The sequence below is a fragment of the Terrapene carolina genome, unplaced genomic scaffold (assembly GCF_002925995.2).
Source record: "Terrapene carolina triunguis isolate 2854851 unplaced genomic scaffold, T_m_triunguis-2.0 Scaffold132, whole genome shotgun sequence".
In the NCBI taxonomy this organism is placed as follows: domain Eukaryota; kingdom Metazoa; phylum Chordata; order Testudines; family Emydidae; genus Terrapene; species Terrapene triunguis.
Window position 1 is genome coordinate 8793008 of NW_020664483.1, and position 27877 is coordinate 8820884.

Below are 27877 nucleotides of genomic sequence, written 5' to 3' on the forward strand. Positions count from 1 at the left end.
GAGTCTCATTGCTCTAGAGGGGAGCTCTTGGAGGGATTGTGCCTCCCAAACTCACCAGCGCACACGGGGAATGCACAGTCTGCACCATCCCTTTGGGTGTTACAGCAGGCTCTTCTCTTGGCGAGGAGCCATTTATGCTGGCCGGGGTGGAACCTTCCCACCCTTCCTTGTCCATTTTGGGATGACTTCTACCCTCAGAGTACTAAGAAGGAGCAGGGACTGTGATTGTGCCTGGCTGTTGCTCAGAGGTAGGGACACACAAAGCAGCTGAAGGACTCTTTGTGCACCCACTCCCTCCACCCAGCCACCAGCACAAGGCCAGGCACAATTGTGCCGTGTAATAATATAGTTGTACACTTTTTTTTGCAGGGGGAGAGGGGAGGGTGACCAGAGTCTCTAAGCATTACCACAATGCAAATCAACAACAACAAGGTGGGTGGAGAAGAAGGGCTCTACTAATACAGGGCAGATTTTTAAAAAGTGAATCCAGGCTTCCCTATCATCATATGCCAACAGGCAACGGAACAGGACTACAGGCAAAGAATTCATACTGAAAATTACCAGGGGCTTCCCCCTGTTCCCCGTAGCATCTTCAGACACCATCCCTGCAGAGCTCACACCCCTTTGCGCCCAGCAGCCAGGCCCCAGTGCTGACTTGCTGTGTAGAGTCTCTGCTCCCAGTGGCTTGTTAACATTCCAAGCTGAACTTCCTTGTGGGTCACAGCTTCCCTGGTGATCTGGAATGGAGAGCACCTCTGAGTTCTCTTCATTCTGGGGTGAGAACCCTGGGAGGCAGCTCACATCAATACAAGACATTCATGATTGTCTGTTATAAGAGACTGCACTTATTCCCTTTGACAGAATAATCAGATGCAATATGTATGAGGAGGAAAGAACAAACCACACATGACTGACGTTAGTCTTTTTGCTTAGTATGCTATCAGGTGGTGCGTGGATGCTGTGGTAACAAGGATGGTATAAGAACCGACACAGAATAGAATTTAACATTTAAATCCAAGTATTTGCCTAAACAGGTTATTACTTAGATCGTAAACTCTCCGGGTCAGGGAATATCTTATTGTTCGTGTTTGTACAGCGCCTAGCACCATGGGGTCCTGGTCCGTGACTGGGGCTGCTCAGTACTACGGTAATACAAATATAAATAAATAATAATCTAATTCCTAGTGATATTTAGTTTGGAGAAAGCCACATCCTCTGGAAAGGTAATTCCTTAAATTATTGTTGGTACAAGGGTCAGCAGCCTTCGGCACGTGGCCCATCAGGGTAATCCACTGGTGGGCCGCAAGACATTTTGTTTCCATTGAGCATCCGCAGGCACGACCCCCCTGCAGCTCCCAGTGGCTGCGATTCGAATGATTTTCGAAGTGTTATGTGCGCATGCATGTCTCTGTGTGTGTCTATACAGAGGTGTGTATATAATATATACCTGTATGCATATGCACATATAAAATCAAGAATAATGAGGCTGCTCAGTGGCCTCTGAAGTCAAAATGAAAAACTTTAATTGACGTAAATGTGATTTGGATCAAAACCCATTATGGCTTGTAAGGAGAATAACTTCACACCTGTTTTTTTTGTGTTTTTTTGCCCAGAAAGTATTCCCTTTGAAGAAGACTAGCTTCAGTTGATCAAGGATGTCTTTGACGGACAAAAGACTTGAAAATTTGCAGATCTACAAAGTTCTCCAATGTGTTCGCCAGAAAGACAAGAGGCAGATCGAGAAGCTGACCAAACTTGGATTCCCAGAACTCATTAATTTCACAGAGCCTGTCGATGGAGATAGTGCCCTTCATTTGGCGTGCATCGCAAATGACATAGACATGTGCAACTTTCTGCTGGAGCAAGGAGCTCATCCAGATGTTCAAGACCGAATGGGACGCACTCCTGCAATGAAAGCCGCCGAGCTAGGACATGACTTAGCCTTGGATAAACTAGCGAAGGCCGAGGCAGACATGACCATGGTTGATAATGAAGGAAAAGGTAAAAAGAGTCCCGCTTAATCATATTAGACAGAAAAAGCATCTTTGAAGCCAGAATCAACACAAATTGCAATCCTGCTTTCTCACCGCATATCATGTGCTAGCTATGTGTGTTATGTCCCCCTCTAGTGGCTGGTCAACATAGTGGGTAAGAGTCTTCTGCTGCAGGACTGTTCTTTGGCTCATGTAACAAAGGTCTGTGGCTTGGTACTGAACATCCTAAGATTCAACCCAGGGTGGGTGTTGACTACACATACAACCCAACAAAGCCATTTTTCTTAAGAGCTTTTGTGGTGTTGAAAGTGAAGACATTTTTACTGGAGCAGACATTTAGGTTGTAGCTCTCTCCAATAGTTAGTTTTATATGTGCCTAACTATTAAGGGTCAGATTCTGATACCCTCACTCTCATTGAATATTGCTTTCTCCACAAGTGGTCCCATTGAAATCCCAAATATCATTTCATGTGTTCATTTCTAAAGTCTTCATCCCGTAATCTGATTCAAATGGACAGACCCGTATGCCTGAGAAATGAATGGGTCTCTATACTGGTTCAAGGGGTCTGTCTGTGCAGATCAGATTCCTGAATCAGGGCCTTTCCTACTATTTGATTCAGCCCCCTACTGTTTGTTGCTTAACAACCATTTTGTTTTTTGTTCCAGGCATTTTGTTTTACTGTATTTTACCTACGAAACGGCACTGCCGCTGCGTTCAGATTGCTTTAGAAAACGGCGCAGATGTTAACAACTGCACTATTGATGGGAAGCCAGTATTCCTACAAGCCTGTGAACAAGCACACGAGATTAAGGAAATATGTCTGAAATTTTTGGAAAGAGGAGCAGACCCCAATGCGATAAACCTAGTAGGAATATTCCTATAATTAAATACGTATACATACTATTGTAATGCAGTTGTAAGACCACTACAATATATGACCATAAATCTTTAAATTGAAATAATAATGAGACACATCAGGTGGTTAACTTCTGGGCAATGCACAGATGACTGCCACTGATAGCACCTCTCCATCATTCTTGTTTTATTTTACTGAGGTCCCACACCTGGATCATTTATCTCCTGTTTTGGATTTTGGTAGGTTGTGATCCAATTATTTATATGCATAAAAACAACCAGGTCATCTCCCCAAATGGTGTGAAGTGCTATCGCCCGTTGACTTCAGTGAAGCTGTGTCCATTACACTGGCCGAGGGATCTGGCCTATTGTTTTAAATGTTGAAATTATATTCAATAAAATTAGAAGCATAATGTGGCCGGCCCTGCATGAGACCCAAGGCACTGAGATGTTACAAGAAACCGTATCCTTTACCCTCCTTTCCATCTGCACAGGTTTGCAAGGGGCAGCCATAATCCAGGTCATTTATTTGTTTATCCAGTACAATGAGACATTTTAAAAAAGCCAGACCAGTGCTCAACGTTCCATATGTTTCAGGTAACCACAAATCCAGGAGCTTGTCCTCATCCCTCTAGTTAAAGTCAACCAGTCCAGACATTCCTCATGTGCCCACAAACACCGTCCCTCACCGCATTTTTGTCTCCCAAGATGACCATGCATTAAAGGTCAAGAGACTCAGGCTATTTCAGCCCAAGACGGGGAAGTGAGTGCCAAAGCCACTCACAGAGAGTGCCCTTCCAGCTGCCCCTCTTTATTAAAGTGTGGGGGCCTCCAATTGGAATGGCTTTACTGTTTGTGGGTGATATGAGCTCCAGCGTGCAAAGAAAGGAGAGTGCTAGTACCACAAATGGTGCAAGACACTCCATAGGGAATGGCTTAGGGATATTGCCCTGCTCTCCCTTAGTACCAGCTGGTGGATTGAAGCTGGAACAGGGACCTGCTGGCTATGCCTCTCTTCTCCCCCCCCCCCCCCCAAAAAAAATCTTAATAGCATTTCTCCACAGTAAACTCTCTGAGCCCCACAAGACACATTCAGCCTGCCTGGAATTTGCACAAGCATAATCACTACAGCCACTTGCCAGCAATACAGCAGCTACTTCCAAATATACCCTTTGAAATAGACCAGAATAATGGATGAACAATCAAATTTCTTTACTTATTAACTATTGAGTTAATTGGCTTGTTTTTATTGGGTCAAAAAGCAGTGCAAAATTTAATGATTTTTTTTAATAAGACAAAAGAATCCCTGGCACCTCCTCCTAACAGTGATAGGCAATGAGGAACATTTTAATACCGGAGCTTAGCCATAGGGAATTATTTTCTGCTCAGTCAGTATCTTTACCACTCCCTAGGACAAATAGTTTCCTATTCACTGTGACTCGCCGTCTGGCCCCAGCTTGTACAGAATAATTTTCAAAGGAAGAGAGTCGCACTGCCTGGCTTGCATGTCCAGGGTGATGCCCAGGGGAAGGAGATTCTATTTCCTCCACCTCTGGTCAGCTAATAATACTTTACCTGACTGGAGCATCTCTTATATTAGAGTGCTTCACTATATATATATATATATATATATAAAATATGACTCCACTGAAATGTGCCCGCCTCTGGGGTGTAAAGAACAACAGCACAATGTCTTGATAATTCTAGACTATATTTCCCTTTCACATAAACACATTTGAAAGAGACAAAATGCGCAGGCAGCTATGCAGAAAGGTAGCGATCCAAGTAATTCTGCAGTACACACTTGGATTAGTGCATAGCCCTATGCATCAATAAACCCGTCATGTACAGCCCTATCCTGTGGTTATCTTACTGGAATTCCAGCATAAAGCCACACTCCAACACGTGGGTCTGCCGTAGCAAGTAAGGGGCAGAGCGTGTGTCACTGACTATCTAAGAAGATATGCTATGCATAAGGAAAGGTCTCTGGGTCACCTAAAGCTAGACATTCCTAAGAGTGTATATTCTGTTGTAACAAAATGTGTACAAATGTCATGCATAAATTTGATGTTTGTACTAGCATATGCTAGTTTTGCTTGGGAATATAAGAATACTGGTGGAATTCCCAAAACCCTGCCATCTTCTAATAAACCACCTCCTCCTTGACAGAACTGGTGCACTGAATCAGTCTTCCCTTGCACATCCATCTTACCACATGGACACATCTAGCACAAGTGGTTTTCAGGCACATTTTGCAAAAAGTTCTTGGTATTGGCTAGAACAGTTATTCTCAATCTTTTCAGATTACTGTCCCCCTTCCAGGAGTCGGATTTGTCTTGCATACCCCCAAGTTCCACCTCACTTAAAAACTGCTTGCTTACAAAATCAGACATAAAAATACAAATGGCATAGCTTACTATTACTGAAAAATTGCTGACTTTCTCATTTTTACCATATAATTATAAAACAAATCAATTGGAATATAAATATTGTACTTCCATTTCAGTCTGTAGTCTATAGAGCAGTATAAACAAGCCATTGTCTGTATGAAATTGTAGTTTGTACTGACTTCGCTAGTGCTTTTTATGTAGCCTGTTCTAAAACTAAGCAAATGTCTAGCTGAGTTGATGTATCCCCTGGAAGACCTTTGCGTACCCCCAGGGGTACACATACCCCTGGTTGAGAACCACTGGACTAAAGGAGCCTATGGTCCCGTGTCCCTCTCTAGGTCATCTGTGACATGGAAAAACAATGGTACTCTGTTTTAAGTTTGTATCCACAGTTGTGGAACTCCTAAGCAAGATCCAACAAGCCCTTTGAGTGTGTGAGAACAATGTCAGTTGCTGGGTGAGGAGCACTTCGTTGAAGTACCCAAATGGCTGAGCTGAGCTTTTCTGAATATCTAGGGGCTGATCCTACAAACATGCCTCTGCGTAATTTTCCTCACGTGAGTAGGCACATTGACTTCATAGGGACTACTCACTTGAGTAAAACTACTTGTGTAGTTACTTGTAGGATTGGGCTTATGTGGCTTGATCCTATAGCTTTTACTCAAGAGAAGACAGTGGGACTGCTCACGTGTTTTAAAGACTGTAAGATTAGGTTCTTAAAGGTGACCTGCAGAAGACTTTTGAAATTATTGGGCTTGCACCCACCCTTCTTTGCTTCTTTATGATGCATAAAGGAGGCCTTCGGTTCTGCTATCCCCTTGTGACACTGGCTTGGGCTGTCTAACACGAAAACGAACCTAAAAAGCTGTTTAATTTGCAGGCTACTGGTCGCACTGCCTTAATGGAAGTGGCAAGGGAAGGCGTAATAGAGATGGTGCGTGGCATACTTGAAAGAGGAGGAGATGTTAACATCTTTGACAACGAAAGACACAATGCTGCACATTTTGCTGCCAAAGGAGGCTTTTTTGAGGTATCTTGTTGATAGTACTGAAACTTAACTTCAAAGCTACCCAGCCTGTTTTTTTCCTCCAAGCCAAGCAGCTTTGCTGATTAAGCAGAGAAATCAGTATTCATGAATGGCTTCTATTAAACCATCGAAGGGAATTTAGAAATTATGGTATTTCTCTTATAAATCTGCAGCCGTTTTCTGTGAGGTACCTATAAATGCATGTTCCTACTTATGTCTTATGCGGGTGGGCCCACCAGGGCAGAGGGGTCTCACAAGGCTGTGTGTCCTGGCTGTCTCTCACGAAGGGGGTGTTGCTTGTAGATGCCCAGTGATGGGGGAGCAGCTTCTTTTCTTCCCTGTTCTCTTTAAGGCATGTTCGGGACTAGGGTGACCAGACAGCAAGTGTGAAAAATCGGGACGGGGGATGGGGGGTAATAGGATCCTATATAAGAAAAAGACCCAAAAATCGGGACTGTCCCTATAAAATTGGGACATCTGGTCACCCTATTCGGGACAGCTGTGGATTTGTCCCCTGTAATTTCAACAGAGATGGGGGAACTGATCAGCAGCAACTACCCCCGCTCCCCCATTCCTACCCCAAAGATCTCTACATTTCTGCTATAGAGAAGCCTGAAGGCAATGCCCACCCCATTAGTACCATGTTGTTTGGATCTAGGTCACTTACTGTAGCAGTATTGTTCTAGCTATCACAGGTAATTGCTTCTTAAAACACAGCAGCCTTGGATGGGTTGGTGGTAATAGGGATTGAACGTGGGCACTAGATTTAAAAGCACAAGCTCCTACTGCCTGGCTAAGGAATCACATAACTGTAGCAACCTCATAAACTTTTATATGTAGATTAATCAGTGGAGAGGGACAGAGAGCTGCACAGTGTGGGCATGGATTACACAGTATTTCAATTAGGGCTGTCAAACGATTACAAAAATTAATTGTGATTAATCGCCGTTTTAATCGCACTGTTAAACAATAATAGAATAGCAATTTAAATGTATTATAAATATTTTTGGATGTGTTTCTACATATTCAAATATATTGATTTCCGTTACAACACAATACAAAGTGTGAAGTGCTCACTTTATATTATTATTTTTTATTACAAATATTTGCACTGTAAAAAAGATAAACAAAAGATCGTGCAGTCTACAAGTTGAAGCATGAAGGGGCATATGAATGTTTAGCATATCAGGCACGTAACTACCTTGCAACGTTGGCTGCAACAGTGCCATGCGAACGCCTGTTTTCACTTTCAGGTGACGCTGTAAATAAGAAGTGGGCAGCATTATCTCCCGTAAATGTAAACAAACGTGTTCAGCCAATCACTGAGACAAACAAGAAGTAGGACTGAGTTGACTTGTAGGCTCTAAAGCAGGGGTCGGCAACCTTTCAGAAGTGGTGTGCCGAGTCTTCATTTATTCACTCTAATTTAAGGTTTCGCGTGCCAGTAATACATTTTAACGTTTTTAGAAGGTCTCTTTCTATAAGTCTATAACATATAACTAAACTATTTTGTATGTAAAGTAAATAAGGTTTTTAAAATGTTTCAGAAGCGTCATTTAAAATTAAATTAAAATGCAGAGCCCCCTGGACCGGTGGCCAGGACCCGGGCAGTGTGAGTGCCACTGAAAATCAGCTCACGTGCTGCCTTTGGCACGCGTGCCATAGGTTGCCTATCCCTGCTCTAAAGTTTTACATTGTTTTGTTTTTGAGTGGAGTTATGTAACAAAAATCTACATTTGTAAATTGCACTTTCATGATAAAGAGATTGCACTACTGTACTTGAATGAGGTGAATTGAAAAATACTATTTTTTATCTTTTTTACAGTGCAAATACTTGTAATAAAAAATAATATAAAGCGAGCACTGTACACTTTGTATTCTGCATTGTAATTGAAATCAATATATTTGAAAATGTAGAGAAACAAAAAATAAATACATTTAAATTGGTATTCTATTATTGTGTAACAGTGCAATTAAATCTATGATTAATCGCAATTAAATTTTTAATTGAGTTAATCTGTTTTGAGTTAATCGCTTGAGTTAACTGTGATTAGGGTGACCTGATAGCAAGTGTGAAAAATCGGGACAATGGGTGTGGGGGGTAATAGGCCTCTATATAAGGGCTGGTCTACTCTGGGGGGGGGGGAATCGATCTAAGATATGCAACTTCAGCTACTCTATTCGCTTAGCTGAAGTCGAAGTATCTTAGTTCGACTTACCTGGCCGTCCTCACTGCAGCAAATCGACTGCCGCGGCTCCCCCGTCGACTCCGCTTACTCCTCCTGCCGAGGTGGAGTACGGGCGTCAATTCGGGGATCGATTTATCACGTCTAGAAGAGACGCGATAAATCGATCCCCAATAGATTGATTACTACCCGCCGATCCGGCGGGTAGTGTAGACGTGGCCTAAGAAAAGGCCCCAAATATCAGGACTGTCCCTATAAAGTCGGGACATCTGGTCACTCTAACTGTGATTAATTGACAGCCCTAATTTTAATTATTAAAATTTTTTTGTTAAAAACCAACAAATCCCAGTCATTTTAGTGCAGGGTTTTTAATGGCATTGACTTTGCTTTTCTAGATCCTAAGAATTATTTCAGCTTATAATGGAGATGTGGGGCTCATTGCTATGAATGGGAACACGCCACTTCATTACGCTGCTGCTGGGGGTTTTGCGGATTGCTGCAAATTTATAGGGCAAAGAGGTAAACAAAAAATGTGTATTTACATAGATCATCCAAATCTTTGCTTGTCTTCTGTGCTAAATACAGGATTTCACGTCTCTATAAATGGAGGATTTGACTTTCCAGAACTGTCACAGTTGCACTTGTAATGAGCATTTAATCCACTGACAAATACAGATTGTCAGGAAAATTTTCCTAACTGTGTGGCTGTGAGCCTGTAGAATAATTCTCAAGGGAGGCAGTGGACGCTCAATAGATTTGAGTCATTTAAAACTACGCTGGGCTAAGTATTTAGGCATACACAGGTGGGAACGATATTCCATTAGCATTGGGATGGGTTTAATTCTTTCAGAAGTGAGTGTCCACCGCTGCTTTTGAAACTTTTACATTTCATAGGAAAATAATCATTGTATCACTTAAAGGGACTGATCCAGAGCCTATTGAAATTAACGGAATGACTCCCCTTCATCTCCATGTGCATTGGATCTGGCCTCAAAGAAGCTGTGGTCACACTGACTAAAATCAAAGTCAGTGACACACCTGGAATTTCACCTTTTCCACATGAACCTGCAAAATCTGTTCATGCTCTGTTCATGAGGTCCAAACATTTTAAGTAATGGCACCACACATAGCCAAACTTCAATTCTTGGGTACAGAATGGTGAGTTAAAAATAGTATTTCAACCTTAGCTTTGCTCTTCATGGCTTCTTTTATTGGTTTAAGTAAAATCTTTAATGCTTTCAGTGTAGTTTTTGTGTATTTGTGTTTAATAACTATCCCACTCCCTAGTTAAAAAGTGCAATTTAATAGTTCTGTGTAGATCCCAGACAGTATAAAATTATAGACCCGGTTAATAATTATCTGCAGCAGTTTGCAGCAAATCTGAATTAAGACTCAGCTAGTTTTATACACCATCTTGTTTTTTCAGTAAAACGATTTCTGTATGTTTAGGCTGTGATCCTAAATGGAAGAACCTACTAACAAAGACCCCAAGAATGACTGCCAAAGAAGGTGGTTTTAAAGCAGCATCAAAGGAGCTGCGCAAAATTGAACGACTCCATGCTAAAATCTCCAAACCTGGACCGAAGGAAGACAATCCACGCTGGGCGATGAAGTTGCACGATTGGTCCTTAGAACACCAGACAGCCCTTCGTGAGGCATTTGAGGTGGTGGACAGAGGTGATGGAACAATAAGCAAAGATGATTTTGCATCAATTATTCAGGAGAAGTGTGATTTTGTGGATGCTGAACTAATACAAACCGTTGCTCAGGCACATGATAAGTCTCGTGCTGGGGGGGTTAACATTGAAGAGTTCTTTAAAGGTTCCAAATACTTGCAAAAAGCCTATCTTATTTCGTCTTTTGGACCCAAAAAGAAGAAAGGGAAGAAAGGAAAAGCCAAGAAAGGCAAGTTCTCCATCCCCGTGCCCATCTGCGTCATTCCAGAGAGCTTGTACCCACGCCGAATAGACGGCGGGCCCCCTTTGTACATGATTGAGACCTATCAGAATGTGACCGATGGTAACCGCTTTAATCGGGATCACCCCCCTGAACATCCTTTGCAGGATGACTCTGTGTGGTACATTGATGAGCCAGAGAAGACTTACACCAAGATTAACTATCTTACTAAAGCAGGAGACATTGTGTCACTGAAAAAAGCATTTGAAGAGGGGGTACCAGTGGACATTAGAGATGTATATTATAAAACTCCTTTGATGGCTGCATGTGGAAGTGGAAACATGGATGCTGTGAAATATCTTCTAGAGAAGGGGTAAGTTTTTGTGGGGAGGGTTGTTTTTGTTGTTTTTGCACAGTGTATATATTTGATAGTCACTTAAATATCTCCAAGTTTTTTTTCTTTTGTGTTTAACTTTATTCTTAAGAATTGCATAGTGTTTATCACTGTACAATCAAAGCATTGCAAGCAGTAATGAATTAAGCTTCATAACGCCCATGAGGTAGGGTATTGTTGTTATGATCCTTGGTTTTGAAGATGGGGAAACAGAAGCACTTAAAGGTGATCTTCAAAGTTGGCTAAAGCCAACATTTTCAGAGTGTTTGCTAATTTAGGGGGTCTGAGCTTTTGGTCTTTCAGAAGTGCCAGGTACCTACATATCCAGTTGAAGTCAATTGGATCTGCAGGTGCTCAGCACCTCTGAAAATCAGCCTTGGCGTGTCCCAAATTGGGCATTCCAAAAGTGGAGGCTTTCAAAATTAGTGGATGCTTTTTGAAAATGTTGGCCTAAGTGACTGGCCCAAGGTCACACAAGCAGTCTGTGGCAGAGTTGGGATCTCCTGATTCCCACTGCCTTTAGAGGCAAAGGTGTGAATGAGACTGGTGCATAAAAGCATTACTTCTATTCTACAGCCACAGCAGGCTGACACATGTGCTGAATAGATCAAGCTTAAGGCTATAGTCAGACACTGCTATCTAATATATTCACCACTTTAAAAGTTCTGCAGCAGATTGTAGTCAGCAGACACACTAGGGAAATCTTAATAATAAAAGGTAGGATTTTTATTTTGAATGATAGTTAACGATTCATTAAAGTAATTTGGAAGATGTTCCCTTAGGCATTTATCTGAATGACTGTAGGGCTATACCAGAGCACGACAGGGTGTCTGTTCAAAGAGGAGAACAAAAGAGCAGTATGTTATGTTATATGCAAAAATCGCTACACACAAGTGTGATGGGTTTTTAAAAAACCTTTATTTTTTTTAATTTTAAAGACAATGACATTTACATTAGCATTACTCTCTACATGTAGCAATTCCCATTTCCAAGGGTGAGCAGTTACTTTAGGGTGACCAGATGGCAAAGACCCCAAGATCGGGAATGTCCCTATAAAATTGGGACATCTGGTCACCCTAAGTTATTTACAATCTTAGGCTCTGTTGTTAGTGAAGCCTTGCTGAGGCTGGCACGTACTCCTGTATCTGTCAGCTTCACCAGCAGCTTTCTGATTCAGCAGACCTCGATGTTGTTCATAAAGACCATGGACTCAGTTCAGTGTTGAAGGCGCTCAGCCAGGTTCGTTGTCGACAAAGCACAGTTCCAGTGCCCCATAGGAGCTACAGGTACACCACTATATGTATGCCTGTGACAATGGTACCAGCTCAATCAGGATGCTAGGATCCGGTCCCCTAGGCCAGCACAAAGATGCCCCTCCTGTGTCTTCTCCTTTTATACATTGATATAAAGAAGTTACGTATTACATTCCATATGCTTTTCATTCTTTTCTCGTATCTTGCACCTGGTAGTTCTAACAAAACATCCTCATCCATTATCCTGTCATTCCCTCAATATCTTACGAGGTCTCTGTCTGTCCCTGAACCATCTCCTGGGAATGTGTTCACGCAATTACTTGAGAACTCTGGGTGTTCCTGTACCATCCTCTCAAGCCTGGAATGTGCTTACTTGGGGTACGTCTACACTTACCGGAGGGTCCGGCGGCAGGCAATCGATGTTCTGGGATCGATCCCGGAAGCGCTCGCCGTCGACGCCGGTACTCCAGCTCGGCGAGAGGAGTACGCGGCATCGACGGGGGAGCCTTCCTGCAGCGTCTGGACCCGCGGTAAGTTCGGACTAAGGTACTTCGAATTCAGCTACGTTATAAACGTAGCTGAATTTGCGTACCTTAGTCCGAAGTGGGGGCTTAGTGGGGACCAGGCCTTGGTGTTAGCTAATACCTGGTACATTGAAATTTTGCCAGGGCCAGGCTTCCTCTGGTTCACAGCCTTTGGTTCTTACTGTTAGTTGTGTGTAGGGCTCCAGTAAGGCCTCTTTTGCCTACAGGCCCCAATCCTGAAGAGGCTTAAATTCATGCAACTTAATGCATTTCAGCACTTCCACTAACATTAGTGGGACATTTGTAAAGTTACGTACATGTTTAAGCCTGTGCATTCTTGGGGTCTAGTGGTTATGCTCATTGGGCCAATTAATCTTGACTGACTTCATCAAACCTCCATTGAGTTCAGTGGAGTTACAGCTAGGATAAGTTTTGCCCCTTATCTTTAACATTTGGACCTTGTAACATGGTAAAGCAATGTTAATTTTGGGATTTTAAGCAGACAAAAACAGGAAATTCAGAGGTAAAGTGCCATAGTAAATGTCAGCTTTGCACCTTTCGGCAAGAGAGAATTTCAGTACATGGTGAAAATATTGCTATGGGAATCTAACTGGGCTCCTTTTTATAACATGGTCTTTCAACAAACCATATAGAGTGGAATACAAAGTGTTCTGTATGTTCATCTAAGGTTCTAGAAAATGGTGCAGTTTGAACATAAATTGGCAGTGCGTGCTGTGGTTTATTTGCACCGTTTTGCTGGAGCAGGTTTATAAATCGGTTTGATTAAAAAAAATACAGCAAGAGACTGTGCTAACATACAAGTCCTGTGTAAATCAACGTTATGCCCTCCCCTGGAATACTCTGTTCAGATCTGATCAGCTTGTCCCTAAAAGGATAAAATAGCAGCAGAGAGGGTTCAGTGAACAGATGGGGAGAATAATTGCAGGCATGGAAAATATTGCATATGAAGAGAGACTGGAAGGCTTGTGGCTCATTGACTCCAGAAAGGAGATGAATAGGAAATGATATGAATGGTATGGAGATGATTGAGCACTTCCCCTCCCCCACTTTCTTACACCAGATCAAGTGTTATCCAATGACACTGAAAGCCAGCAAATTTAAACCTGGTAAACAAATAACACTCGATTAGCCTGTGGAACTTATTGCCAAGATGTCACTGAGAGCAAGATTTCAGCGGGATTTTAAAAAAGATTAGACATTTATATAGATTACAAGACCATCTAGGACTACATTAGTAAAGAATTTAAAAGACGTGTGGATGGAATGCAAACCCTTGTGTTTCAGGGCATAAAGCAGGGGTTGGCAACCTTTCAGAAGTGATGTACCGAGTCTTCATTTATTCACTCTAATTTAAGGTTTCGCGTGCCAGTAATACATTTGAATGTTTTTAGAAGGTCTCTTTCTGTAAGTCTATAATATATAACTAAACTATTGTTGTATGTAAAGTAAATAAGGTTTTTAAAATGTTTAAGAAGCTTCGTTTAAAATTAAATTAAAATGTACAGCCCCCAGACTGGTGGCCAGGACCTGGGCAGTATGAGTGCCACTGAAAATCAGCTCGCGTGCCGCCTTCGGCACGCGTGCCACAGGTTGCCTACCCCTGGCATAAAGTCACCTTTTGGCCAGAGCGGGTTAGGAAGAAACTTATCCTGAAACATCTTATAACGGCGGGGTTTCTTGCATCTTCCTGTGAAGCATCTGGTATTGGCTCCTGGATTAATGTTCTAATGGATGCTTCAGTTCAGTAGTTTCTACATTGTACCTCTATGGGACAGTCCCAGATACAATGAAGCTGATGGAGCTGGGGCGTGTGTGTGTGTGTGTGTGTGTGAGGGGGTTTTGGGGAAGAATCCCTCAAAGGTCTTTTACTCCTTGTAAACCCACACAGTGGGGCTTCTCAGAGGCAGCAGCCTTGGGGAGGATTGTGGGAGGAGCTTGTGGCTTGTTTGAAAACAGAAGGGAGCATCTTTCTCCCCTTTGATAACTGCGAAGGAACATAGGTGAAGTGAGAAGCCAGGAGAAGTGGCTGATGGAGCCCCTCCTGTTCTGAGCTCCACCTGAGGGAGGTGTACCACTATCAACTGGGTCCCAGTCCTGCATGGATGGACCCCTGCACGCATGCAGGGCCTCATTAACTTCGGCTTGCACACAGGTGTCTACATCCCTGGATCTAATTGCCTTGGACTGGAGACAGTCCTTCAGACCACTGCATTTCTGTTAATTCAGTTCTTTGCATGTACATTTTCATTTCCAAAAAGTAAAAAAAAAAAAAATTAAGAGTGAGTAAAATAAAAAGCAAATGCAAAAAATATGAATGGGAAATATTAAAAAAATGAAATTAACCAGAAGGGAATATGGAAGAAGGAGGGAAAAGTCTGAATATAAGACGTAGAAAGTGTAGAGGCATAATCAGAATCGCTATTCAGGTCACATTTTATGAAGCAGCTATGTCAACAATATTGCAGCAACGTTGATTATTTCTGTTCTGTAGTAAAATAAAATATTTATATTCTTGCTGCTGGCCTAACTCTTCTGCTTTCTCTCAAGTTGCACATTTCACTTCTGTCATGGCATCATTGCTGAACTGCTGTGTAGGATAAACTGGATAAACAATACTGAAAACACCCCCCCGATTACACCAGTGTGAAGTTTTTAATATCAATCTTGATTCTTTCTAGCTCTGAATAATTAAAGAAATACTGTAATTTTCTAACCTAAAGCTGTAGAGGCATGCAGTGTTGGATCATCAGCTTGTATAAATCAGCATAGATACTCTAGTTTCAGTGGAGCTACACTGATTTATGCCATAGGTCTGGCAATAATCAGAGAGAGTCTGTTTAGTGTTAAAAGCAAACATGAGTATTATTTGATTCTAGAATACGCATCCGTTAAAGTACTGTGAAATCTAGGTAGTAAACTACTTGGCCACATCCCTTTTAGGATGTAACTAGTTCAAAATAAAATCGAGTGCACTGACTTTAAAAAAAAACGGTTGAGAAAAATCTAAAGAAAATCAAAGGAAATGATCTGATGAGCTTCTCTTTCATGTCTCCCTTCACTGTCATCCCTATTTGGAGTCCATAGGCTGTAATTCTTTGGGCTGTGGAAGAATATTCAACAGATGAAAATGTTAAACTAGGAGGGGAACTGAAATACATGATGTAACTGGAATTTAGAGATAGTACCTGGAAGGGTTTCTGCCTCACATCTATTGTGGCCTGTCCCTTGGGGCTTGTCTTCACTGCATCAGTTAGCTCAAGTTACTGTACTAGAGCTAACCAGTCCCCAGTGAGCGCAACCACACTGCAAAACAACACTGCACTTACACAGTGTGATTGGATTATCGGGTGATGAGTTACTGTAAGTCACTGCATCCTAGGGTTTAAAGCACCATTTAACTTGACCAAGAGATTTTTGTGAGTGGATGGGAGATGAGGAAAGAGTAACCTTTGAATGATCACGTGAGCTAACTGTGCTGTGAAGAATTGCCCTTAGACCTGCTTCAGTTTAGGCCCTGATCCAGCTCCTTTTGGAATTGAATGGAAATTTTACCCTGGGCTTCAGTGGAAGTAAGATCTGTGTTTAACCCATACTCCCTCCCTCCCTCCTCCCCTCACACATTTCTTACTTCTCCTACCCACAGCTCAAGCTCCCGTTCTACCTCTCCAGGTACGTCTACACTTGGAGCTGGGGGTGTGATTTCCAGCTTGCAGAGACGTACGCTAGCGAGTGTGCTTAAAAATAGTGTGTCACCATGGCAGCGCAAGCGGTGGGAGGGGCTAGCTGTCCCAAGTACATACCTATGGTCTCAGCTGGGTATGTACTTGGGGTGGCCAGCCCTTCCTGCCAGTCATGCTGCCATGCCTACATTCTGTTTTTTTAACGTGCTCGCTTGATCAGAGCTAGCACGGGTATGTCTCCTCAAGCTGGGAATCCCACCCCCACTGCAAGTGCCGATCTCATCTCCTCTTCCTCTTCCATTAGGGGCAAGATCACTGCTTGCCCTGTATGCCCGTACAGGAGTGTGAAGTGCCTACTCACTATCCTGGATGCTGTGGAGAAAGCAGCCTTTCTTTGTAGGGCTACTACGCCCCTTCCTGTACAGGGAGGCAGGCCCCTGAGGGACAGGAAGAGGCTGTGGCTCTGCCTCCCGTAATGAGCCAACACAGCTGAGTCAACTCACATGAGAAAAATAAACTCTTAGTCTAGCTCAGTGGCAGATTCCTGTCCCCTGGATCATTGCTTCTGAAGCAGCAAAGCACCAGGCAGTCCCTTAACTCAGGGCAGATTTTCAAGTGACAATCAACCGGAATTGTTCTGGTAAAAAGAATCTAAGAGTGCTGAGGTTTTGTTAAAGAATGTAAAACACAGCCATAAGGGTTAGAAATGGTGGTCCAGGTGGTCCAAATGGAAGCCAAAGGACAGTGGTAGCAGCACTATAAAAGCGACATGTTTGATTAGTGACATGAATCATTGACAACCCTATTGTTCCCCTCCTTATGGAAGCATTCTCGCAGTAATGTGAGTAGGCACCGTACAGCTGTTCCAAAATGGGAATCATAGGACTGGAAGGGAGCTCGAGAGGTCATCTAATCCAATCCCCTACGCTTATGGCAGGGCTAAGTATTATCTAGACCATCCCTGACACATGTTCGTCTAATCTGCTCTTAAAAATCTCCAATGATGGAGATTCCACCACCTCCCTAGGCAATTTTTTCCAATGCTTAACCACCCTGACAGTTAGGATGCTTTTCCTAGTGTCCAACCTAAACCTCCTTTGCTGCAATCTAAGCCCATTGCTTCTTGTCCTATCCTCAAAGGTTAAGAAGAACAATTTTTCTCCCTCCTCCTTGTAGCAACCTTTTATGTACTTGAAAACTGTTATCATGTCCCCTCTTAGTCTTCTCTTCTCCAGCCTAAACAAACCCAATTTCTTTCAATCTTCCCTCATAGGTCATGATTTCTGGACCTTTAATCATTTTTGTTGCTCTTGGTTAGTTAAGTGGTCATCAGCCATACAAACTGCTCAAATTCATTTAGTTCCACGATAAGCCACATCAGGTATTTTAAAATATTTCAAAGCTGTATGACAGTGAGTTGAAAACCCACGAAAAGGCTTTTTATGTTTAAAAAGTAACGTCATGCATTTAATGTTTACTGGACCTGGAATTGTGAAACAATCAATCTAGATACAGCAGTTGTATTCATCTTTATATGTACACAGTCCCTCTTTATTAGAGAAGTTCACGGAGGACAGATCCATCAATGGCTATTAGCCAAGATGGTCAGGGACGTAACCCCATGCTCTGGGTGTCCCTAGAGGTGAAATGGTTTGAATCTGGGATTAGATGACAGGGGATGGATCACTCGATAATTGCCCTATTCTGTTCATTCCCTCTGAAGCAGTGGTTCTCAAACTTTTGTACTGGTGACCCCTTTCACATAGCAAGCATCTGAGTGCGAACCCTCTTATAAACAAAAAACACTTTTAAAATATATTTGACACCTTTATAAATGCTGGAGGCAAAGTGGGGCTTGGGGTGGAGGCTGAAATCTTTTGACCCCCCATGTAATAACCTCATGACCCCCTGAGGGGTCCCGACCCCCAGTTTGAGAACCCATGCTCTGAAGTATCTGGTACCAGCCACTGTCAGAAGACAGGACACTGGGCTAGATGGACCATTGGTCTGACTCAGTATGGCCATTCATATGTTCTTACGTTTTATTTATTTACAGGGCTGATGTAAATGCAACTGACAATTTCAAGTGGACTCCTCTGCACCATGCCTGCCATGCAGGTCAACAGGACATTGCTGAACTGCTTGTGAAGTCTGGAGCAGCAATAGATGCAGTTACAATCAACAGTGCCACCCCACTGATGAGAGCTATTGAGAGCTGTAGACTGGACTCAGTGCAATATTTAATTGATTCCGGTGCAAAAGTCCAGATGGAAAACAGAAAAGGTAAATATCCACAATTTTTGTGGTCACTTTCGATTAAAAAGGCAGTAGAAGGTTTGGAGGTTTTCTCAGTTACACATAAGCTTTGTTGAGACGGTGGACCATATTGTAAAAGAAATAAAATGAAGTGGTATGTTCTTTGAGGATCTACTACATTTCTGGTTGTTGTCAGCATGGTGCTCTGGGGATAGAGTTAAAGTTGTCTTAGTAAATTTAGCAGGCATGTTCCTATTTTCCAGTGGTTAGGGTTTTAGTTTTTACTACGTGGAACCCACATTTTAAGAACATTAAGAACGACCATACTGGATCAGACCAGTTGTCCATCTAGCCCTGTATCCTGTCTCTGATAATGGCCAATGCCAGATGCCGGAGCATGGGGTTCTGTCCCTGACCATCTTGCTGGATCTATCCTCCATGAACTTCTCTAAGTATTTTTTGAACCCCACTATACTTTTGGCCTTCACAACATCTCCTGGCAACGAGTACCATAGGTTGACTGTCTTGTGCGTGCATTTGTTTTAAACCTGCTGCCTGTTAATGTCGTTGGGTGAATTTCATTCTTCTGTTACGTGAAGGGGTAAATAGCACTTCCCTATTCACTTTCTCCAGACTAATTGTGATTTTTATAGACCTCTATCATATCACTTAGTCATCTCTTTTCTAAACTGAACAGTCCCAGTTTCTTTAATCTCTCCTTGTATGGAAAATGTTCCATGCCCCTAATCATTTTCGTGGTCCTTCTCTGCACCTTTTCTAATTCTAATGTACCTTTTTGGAGATGAGGTAACCAGAACTGCACGCAGTATTCAAGGTGTGGGCATACCATGGATTTATATAGTGGCATTATGATACTTTCTGTTCAGGATTTCTGTCGTTTTGTGCTTTTTGAAAAAAGTGAGTCTCAAGAATTTTTTGTTTTTAAATTTATTATTTATGTGAAGATTCAAGCTTAACTCTAGGTTAACAACATTTTTTGCAGTGAAATAGAGTGTAATTGAAAACAACTCTGCTAGGACTGTAGTGGCTCCATGGTTTGCAAATGGTTATTAGTGAGTACAATAATGAGGGAATGCTAGTTATGTAAAGCAAAATTGTAAAGGTTTTAATTGTGACCACCTGTAATGGCCATTGTGTTTTTTACTTTTAATTCTGTATGTGGCACTTGTTTGATGTGCTTCTTCCTGTTTAGCAGTGGGATAGATATTATTCTGTGTTAGCAAAAGGGACAACAAAAATTATCTGAATTTCTACAGAGGTTATTACCTTCTAGCAGCAGTAGAGAGAGGGATCTAGTGGAGCTCTGCTAGTTTACTTGGTTTTCACGTGATGTAGTGGGAGAGTCTCATTAACTTCAGTCTGCAGTCCAATAGATGTCATGCATCAGAAACTACTCCCAGTAAAATAAACGTTATTAAAGTACGCCTTCCTGCTAGCATGAGTGAGCACAACTCATGTGTTTCATGGTTAGTAGGCTTGATCTCTAATTGAGTTCAGTGAATTGCAGTGTCATTATGCAATTATGGTGATCAGTGCCACTGTTTATTTTTATGGCTACTGACAGCTACTGACAGTGATTCTTCTTATGAACTTTGTTTGCTTTTTGTTTTTCTTTTTTAAAAGGCCAAAACACTTTGGACATTGCAAAGGCGTACGCGGACTTTAGACTAATTGACCTGCTTCAAGAAAAACTGGACCGTTTGCCAAAACCACCAGAAACCAAAGCAGATAAAGGGAAGAAAGGGAAGAAAGCTGGCAAGCCTAAACCAGCTGCTAAGCCCACGCGGGGGGAGGCTGCAGCTGCAAACGAGGAGGTATGATAGATAGCATGGGGTAATGAAATACAGCCCAGGAGGTGATTTGACTTGACTTGATTTGTGAAGCACTGCAATGGGTTCCCTAGGGAGGTGGTGGAATCTCCTTCCTTAGAGGTTTTTAAGGTCAGGCTTGACAAAGCCCTGGCTGGGATGATTTAGTTGGGAATTGGTCCTGCTTTGAGCAGGGGGTTGGACTACATGACCTCCTGAGGTCCCTCCCAACCCTGATATTCTATGATTGTATGATTTGCCAACAGTTACTAAAATGCTCATTTTCTTCATTTATTTTCCAGACAAAAGCTATAAAGATGCTGCACAAAATACTTACAGACTGTGAGAAAGGATTAAGGCTTTGGGTATCTGGGATTGAACCCCGATCTCCTAACTCAGGCTTCCTTCTATGTCCTTGGGCAGTTCCCCCTCTGAAAAATGTCTTGTCTATTTAGACTGTAAACTCTTTGGGGGCAGGGACACTGCCCATCACATAGGCCTCTAGGTGCTATTTTCATCTTAACAATAGCCCGTGTGGCATGCCCCCAGACAAATGGTATAAGGAGCATTTCAGCTCCACAGTAACTTGAGCTTTTCTGTTTCTCTGGTCCCTGAACCCCTGTTTAGCAGCGCTCTCCTCACGGTTACTAGTGCCCCGCCAGGTACTGCTGTCACACCCGCTACCTCCTGGCGTCATGTAAGACACTTTTTGCCAACATGACTCCATTTTTAAAAAAAGTTTTGCAATACCCTTATTTACTATCCCGGGAGATTGAGCATGAGATAAGGATATTAAAGATCAGACTTTCCAACATGTAATCTTAGTGGTGGTGCAGGCTGGATTGGGTTGGAATTTAGTTCTTCGTAAAGTCTGCATGCTTCTGAGCTGACCTGTGGTGAGAGGGATGATACCCTGAGAGTGTGTGCTGGAGGTTTATACCAAGCGGACGTAGTGATTGAGGGGTAGTCTGGACGTCACCGATCTGGAGAACGTTACAGAAGAAGAGCTTGATTGTCAGTGTTTAGCTGCAGCTCTTTAGTGCAACCCCTCGGGCCCAGCAGGAGCTGTGGGAAGCATTCTGCCTAATCTTCAAACTAGAACAGGAATAACCACAGTTTGCTTCAGGGCCAGGGTAAAGAATTCTGAGGGAGCAAGCACCTGGCAGCATGAACCATGAGAGTGGAGAGCGTTGCAGATGGAAGAGTTTATTATTATTTGTATTACTGTATACCTAGTAGCCCCGATTATGGACCAGGACCCCATTATGCGAGGTGTTGTACAGACACCGAACAAAAAGACGGTCCCTGTCCCAAAGAGCTTTCAATCTAAGTATGTTAGGTGTCTTTCCAAAGGTCACACAGGACGTCTGTGTCAGAGCCACGAACAGAACCCAGATCATCAGAGTCAGACCTTTACCCACAACTTCAGCCTTCCTTTCCGCTAAGCCGCGCAGTCAGTACCCAGAACCCTCTGGTGCTTGCGTAGCCTGGGCTGTGTCAATAGATTTGGCCACTGAAAACGTGCAAGGAACATAATTGCTATCCTAGTTGTGGACATCAAAATGTATTATTGTAGCACTTGACCCTCACCAAGAGTATTTACTTTGTTTAAAGTCTGTACTTTGCAACATGTGGTTTCTGAATGACTCTCGCCTGCTGCTTTGAACTCGTGTAGTACTCATTCATCAGCTAAAACTGTGGATTGGGTAATTATCTGAGTGCAGGGTAGCCCACTGTCCTGCCTCGTGTGTGATATTCCAGGAAATGTGTGTTCTCTGGTACCTAAATACAAGGTAGAGAAATGTCCCTTTCCCTCATATAATCTTTACTGTCATCATGATTGTGATATGTTAAAAGGAGACCTTGTTACATCCAGCATATGGGGCCTGACCCAAAGCCCTTGAAGTCTACAGGAAGACTTCCGTTGAGTTAAGTGGGCTTTGGATAAAGCCCACTTTTTTTCCCAGTAGTGAGTCTGCAGTTATCACATATTCCACCTCTTCAGATGTTGAGCTATTTGAGTCATATTTTTCAAACCCTGCCTCTGTTCTGAGTGTTCTTTTCCCTGGTGTGTTCTCTGCACCCCAGCTAGAGCCTTGAGTACCTGATCTTTTCCCCCAATACACATTCTAACACCAGCCTTAGCAACTTCATCATAGTTATGGCATTTTCAGTCGTGACTTTCTTCTGAGTTTATCAGCGCTGCTTCTTAATCAGCCCCAGGGGACGCTATTTAGAGACACAATGCAATTATTCCCTCCGGGACTAAAAGTGCTTTCCTTACAGTAATCCTGCCCTTGACAGCCTAGGGAGAATGTGACTGAGACTAGAAGTCAAACTCTGGTTAACCCCCTTGGTGTAGATGCCCTTCAGGCTTTTTCTTTGCAGGCTTGCTAGTTAATACTTGTGATACATGGAAAAAGCATCAAGCTTTCTAAACTTGTCAACCGATTCTTTTGCAAATGTTAATGTTTCATCTGTAAATTCCCAAGAACTGCATCCACCCGCCAGATTCTTAAAATGCTTCCCTCGTTTTTATTTCCAATATAAATGCTTACACATTATTTTAAAAATGGTTCAATAATAAAAATCCTTTCTAGAGTGGATGCACACACACATTGATCTGGCTGGCTGGTAAAAAAATATCCTACAACAACTAGGATGAACAGTGTTTGAAAGGGTGACATATTTGTCTTGTGCTTAAACTTTTGCAGCCACCTCCACCAATCATAGAAAAATCTATTTTTGAAGAAAAGAAAGAATCCCTTAAGGACAATGTTATTCATCTGAATTCTTTAATAACCAGTGGAGCTACTAAGAAAGTTGATATCACATTCACACCCAGAAAAGTAAGTATATTAGCAGAGCCTCATACTGCTGCATTTTGATACTGAAACGAATATGACAATAGACCTGTATTCTCTGCTGGTGTAAATATCTACAGCTTGACTGAAGTCAAAGGGCTGGTCTACACTAGGGGGGGGGGATCGATCCAAGATACGCAACTTCAGCTAGTCGAAGTATCTTGGATCGAATTACCTGGGGTCCAGACGGCGTGGGATCGATGGCCGCGGCTCCCCCATCGACTGCGCTACCGCCGCTCGCTCTGGTGGAGTTCCGGAGTCGATGGTGAGCGCGTTCGGGGATCAATATATCGCGTCTTAACGAGACGTGATATATCGATCCCGGATAAATCGATTGCTACCCGCCGATACGGCGGGTAGTGAAGACGTACCCAAAGTCAATTCAGTGGAGCTGAACCCATTAACACCAGCAGAGAATCTGGCCCAATATATTCAGAAATCTCAAAAATATACCACTTTTGTTTGCATGATTTGGAAACATGGCTTTCATAACTAGTGTCACTTTCCTTGCTCTGCTTAAGAGAAATCATTTTGTTCTGATTCTAGAAATTAATAGCCTTCAGTATTTTTATTACAAATCAGTTGATCAAAGAGCAATAATCTTGTAAAAATTCAGGTGGTTTCTCTCTGAGAAAGATGCTTTCCAGTGTTGACAATGAAGTTGTATCAGGGTGTAAGGATGATCCTAGTGTACCAGGGGTTAACTCCAGATCAGCTTTCCTCACCTCTTCTACAGCTATTAAGGGGAAGGGCTATAAGAATGGCTGCTTTGGAGACAGAGGGGAGAGTACCTTTAAAAGAGCAGGGCTGTCATATTGTCTAGGGAGTCTTTCTACTTACTTGTCAGTTATGTTATTAATTTATTTGACTTTCCTGTTATAAACAATAATCTTTGAGGAAAAGACCTTGCTGAAGACAACTGATTTTTTTTTCTGAGTCATTCTCCTCTCCGTCATAAATTAAAGAAATTACAATTAGCCTGTGGAACTCATTGCCACATGATATCGCTGAGGTCAACATCGTAACAGGATTCAAAAAGGGAGTAGACATTTAATGTGGATCCATAGTTACAACTGTAACTATATTAAATGTATGTTAAAAATAAATAACACCTTTAAAGGCTGTAAAAACCCTCATGCTTCAGGCATAAGTTGACTTCTAACTGATGGGGCTTAGGAGGAAACTTTCCCTTTGGGCAAATTATCCCATGACTGCACCTTCCTCTGAAGTAGCTGGTGCTGGCCACTGTTGGTGACAGGGTACTGGGCTAGATGGGTCACTGTTCAGATCCAGAATGGCAGTCCCTGTGTTACTGTAACAATTAACAGGTAATATACACGCCAGGACCCCTATTAATCTATCAGTTGCAGGTGAAATCTGTGGGAGTTGCCCATGCAAACTGACAGAGCAGTCAGGCCCCAGTCCTTTTTCAAAGCATGTTTGTAAACATTTGTCCTCACTTACAGTGCTCCATTTGCAATAAAGGTCTGTGGCCTCCTCCTCTGTCACACAAAGCTGCAGATTTTGATGCCATCACTGGCTATTCAGCAGGAGTGCTGGACACCCATTTTTTTCTATATCAAATATTCATTGCGAAGCGACAATGGTAAAGAGCCTGTGGCATATGCTTCCCTGCAGCTATTAAAGACGTTTGGAAATTACATTGGGGGACTCTGTCACTATGACGTCTTTCAGCTGGGAAAGCTATTTGGTTGTGCCAGGAATGGAAGCAGGAAGCAATGCTGGATGTGCCCTCCCATGCCCACGAATATTTTACTGAATGAGGAAGAGGTTTTGTAACTATAGAGACTATTTTTAGGGTGGGGTTTTTAAAAGTATCTAAGCGACACAGGGTAGGATTTTCCAAAGCTTATAAGTGAATTAGGTTTCCAGTTCCCATTGGGAGTCAATGAAACTTAGGTGTCTAACTTCCTTAGGTGCTTTTAAAAATTCCACCCTTAATTGGCCGGAAGTAATGTAATATCATGGTGAATTTCGGGATTCAAATCACAGATCTTCCAGCTGATAAAGCAAATATTCAACTAAATAACCAATAGTTTGTCTGTCTGATATTGACTCTAATTTTTAAAAAAAACTATATCAAAAATGTTAAGACAATTGCATAAGCATTATTAGTTCATTAGAACATACTAGCACTTAATTATTACAATTCTATTTACCTTTGTTTTCCAGACTTGGAGCCCGGAAGCGACAACAGCCAGTCTAATAAGAAAGCGGGAATTGCATCGTGAGCGCTTTACTTATGAGGTGGACTTTGAAGACTTCATGATGCCATTTAAGAAGAATTTCATGGGAAAAGCCCGTGCGTTAGAAATGGCGTCTTAAATTAATTCATGCCGTTCTTTGCATCAAAGTTCAGAAAGAGCTTAAAAGCAGAGGCTCCTTTTTTGAAGACAGAATCATGTTACCCTTATTTAATGCCCCCCAATTATGATAAAATTGTAGCAAAACTTTTTTTTTCTTTGTACAATTATGTAGTTTCCCTGTAGTTAAGGGCTTAATCTTATAAGAGGCTGAGCTGCACCAAGATTCTAGAATCCTCAAAGGTGAAGGCCCTGATTGACCAGTGTATGCAGACTCTAGTTCCATAAAACGATGCATCCTTTTTAACTTATAAACATAGGCACCGTTGGCTACAGCTTTATGCTGCCATATTCTTGGACACAGGGCGAGACTCATCTAAGGGCAAGTAGGTTTTTATTTATCCTTCTCTTATTAGGATATTTTTTTAAAAAAAGAACAGGGTAAATTGCAAGCAGGATAAGTCCTCTATTGGGATGCTCTTAGCCAGTGCTACGGGACAGTCAGGAGGAAAGCCTCATCCGCCAGAGAGGTAGATGGCATCGTTCCTATGAGTTAAAATTTGAAAATAGACGAGTAATGAGTAGTTCTGGTATTAATTGCTGAACTGATATTTTCATATCCCATCACACACACTTGCAAAATGGACAAATGCAGGGATTTGCTCAGTGTCGCTTTACTCCAGTTCTGAGCCAGCGCACCACACATGTGGTTCAGGCCGCTGGTATATTTTCAACAAACTTGCCAGAAGCCGGGACTGGATGATGGTGGATGGATCCCTTGAAATTGCCCTTTTCTGTTCATTCCCTCTGGAACATCTGGCATTGGCCACTGTTGGAAGACAGGCTACTGGGCTAGATGGACCATTGGTCTGACCCAGTAGGGCCGCTCTCATGTTCTTTCAAAAATAATCACCAGTATTGGGAGTGTAGTTTTGCTCTCGTGGGGCTTGATACAGGGCCTTTTGAAGTTAGTAGATGTCCTATACTCCAGGAATGAAGGCCAGCGAATATTGTCCCTACCTTAGAAATGGGGCTTAGGAGTGATCTTGTGAATTATAGACTGGGGGGTCTTGTTTTAGCACCAGGAAAACTGGTTGAAAACATACTTAAAAAGAGAATTATAAGACACCTTGTTTGTTTAAAGATGAAAACGCCCAACGTGATGTTATGTGTCATTTAAATAGTACATAAATTTTCCATAGGGCATAAATAACCAGTGGAATGCCCCGCTACTATATATCTGAGGACAATAACTTAGTACAAGATGTAGACATTTATATGGATTATGAGAACAGCCATAGTTACTTTAGACATGACTTTTTTATATATATAAGGGATACAAACCTTCATGCTTCAGAGCCTAAGCCAATTACTAGTTGAATGTGTTAGGAAGAAAGTTTCCTTGTGGCTAGGTTATTCTATAATTTTCCATTGCAGAGATGCTGGCATCTCCCTCAGAAGTATGTTTCTGAGACATGATACTGGACTAGAAGAAACATTGGTTTGACCTAGTGTGACAATTCTTGTATTTATATTTGTGTCTCCATGATTTCTAGATCCAGTTTTTTCAGTTTACAAGGGTGAAAATATTTGGGTTTTTTTCTGTCAGTCCTGCCAACTCTACATGGAATCTGAGAGTCAAGCTGGGTTCTTTCCTTCATGTGCATTATCCCCAGTAATAAAGATTCTGCAGACCAAATTCTGCCCTCAATGACACCTGTGCAGCCACATTGCCCTTAATGGGTGTGCGCAGGCACTGCTGAGGATAGCATGGACTTCAGTGGGAGCTTTGCCTGAGTAAAGACTGCAGGATTGAGACCTTAATAGTGGTGGTACTGTACACTTGTCTACCCATGCCTCTTACTGGCCTAGTTACCCAAATGAGCCCAATGCTTTTTACCCTGATTGCATGTAGGACAATAGACGTACTATTCACTGGTATGGAGACAGAAACTTGAAGCAAATGACTTCGACACCATTTGTTATGAAAATAATTCTTAATGAGCTATGTGCTTGACATTTGGAAATGTTGGGGCCAGGTTCCCAGCTAGTGTAAATGCACATAGTTTCATTGACTTTACATCAACAGAGACCTTGTGCTTCCTTTCTTTTGAAGATGAACACACCCAGTGCAATATTATGTGCAATTTAAAATGACCTTATTTAACATGTAATTATTTAGAATAGAATTGGCATCTTAGCCCTAATGAAAATTCTCAGGGCAAGATGCTTAGCGTGGAAGAATGTCCCGGTACTACTGGTATTGTAGTTTGTATATTTCAGAGTAATGGAGGCCTTTCAAGGGAAATAGGGTGTCCTGGGTGGACATAAGTTGTTTGGGGATTCTCAATATATGGGCATGGTATCTTTGACCGTCAATGTG

General features: G+C 42.2%; 1 protein-coding gene across 1 annotated transcript; it reads left to right on the top strand.

The window, feature by feature from the left end:
• The first annotated feature begins 1655 nt into the window (after positions 1-1655).
• Positions 1656-25516, top strand: ANKEF1 (ankyrin repeat and EF-hand domain containing 1). The gene is made up of 9 exons (XM_024218345.2): positions 1656-2001; positions 2661-2860; positions 6121-6270; positions 8849-8972; positions 9903-10722; positions 18278-18504; positions 20122-20312; positions 23021-23155; positions 25364-25516. The coding sequence occupies exons 1-9, from the start codon at positions 1656-1658 to the stop codon at positions 25514-25516; spliced, it is 2346 nt and encodes a 781-aa protein (XP_024074113.2).
• Positions 25517-27877: the final 2361 nt, after the last annotated feature.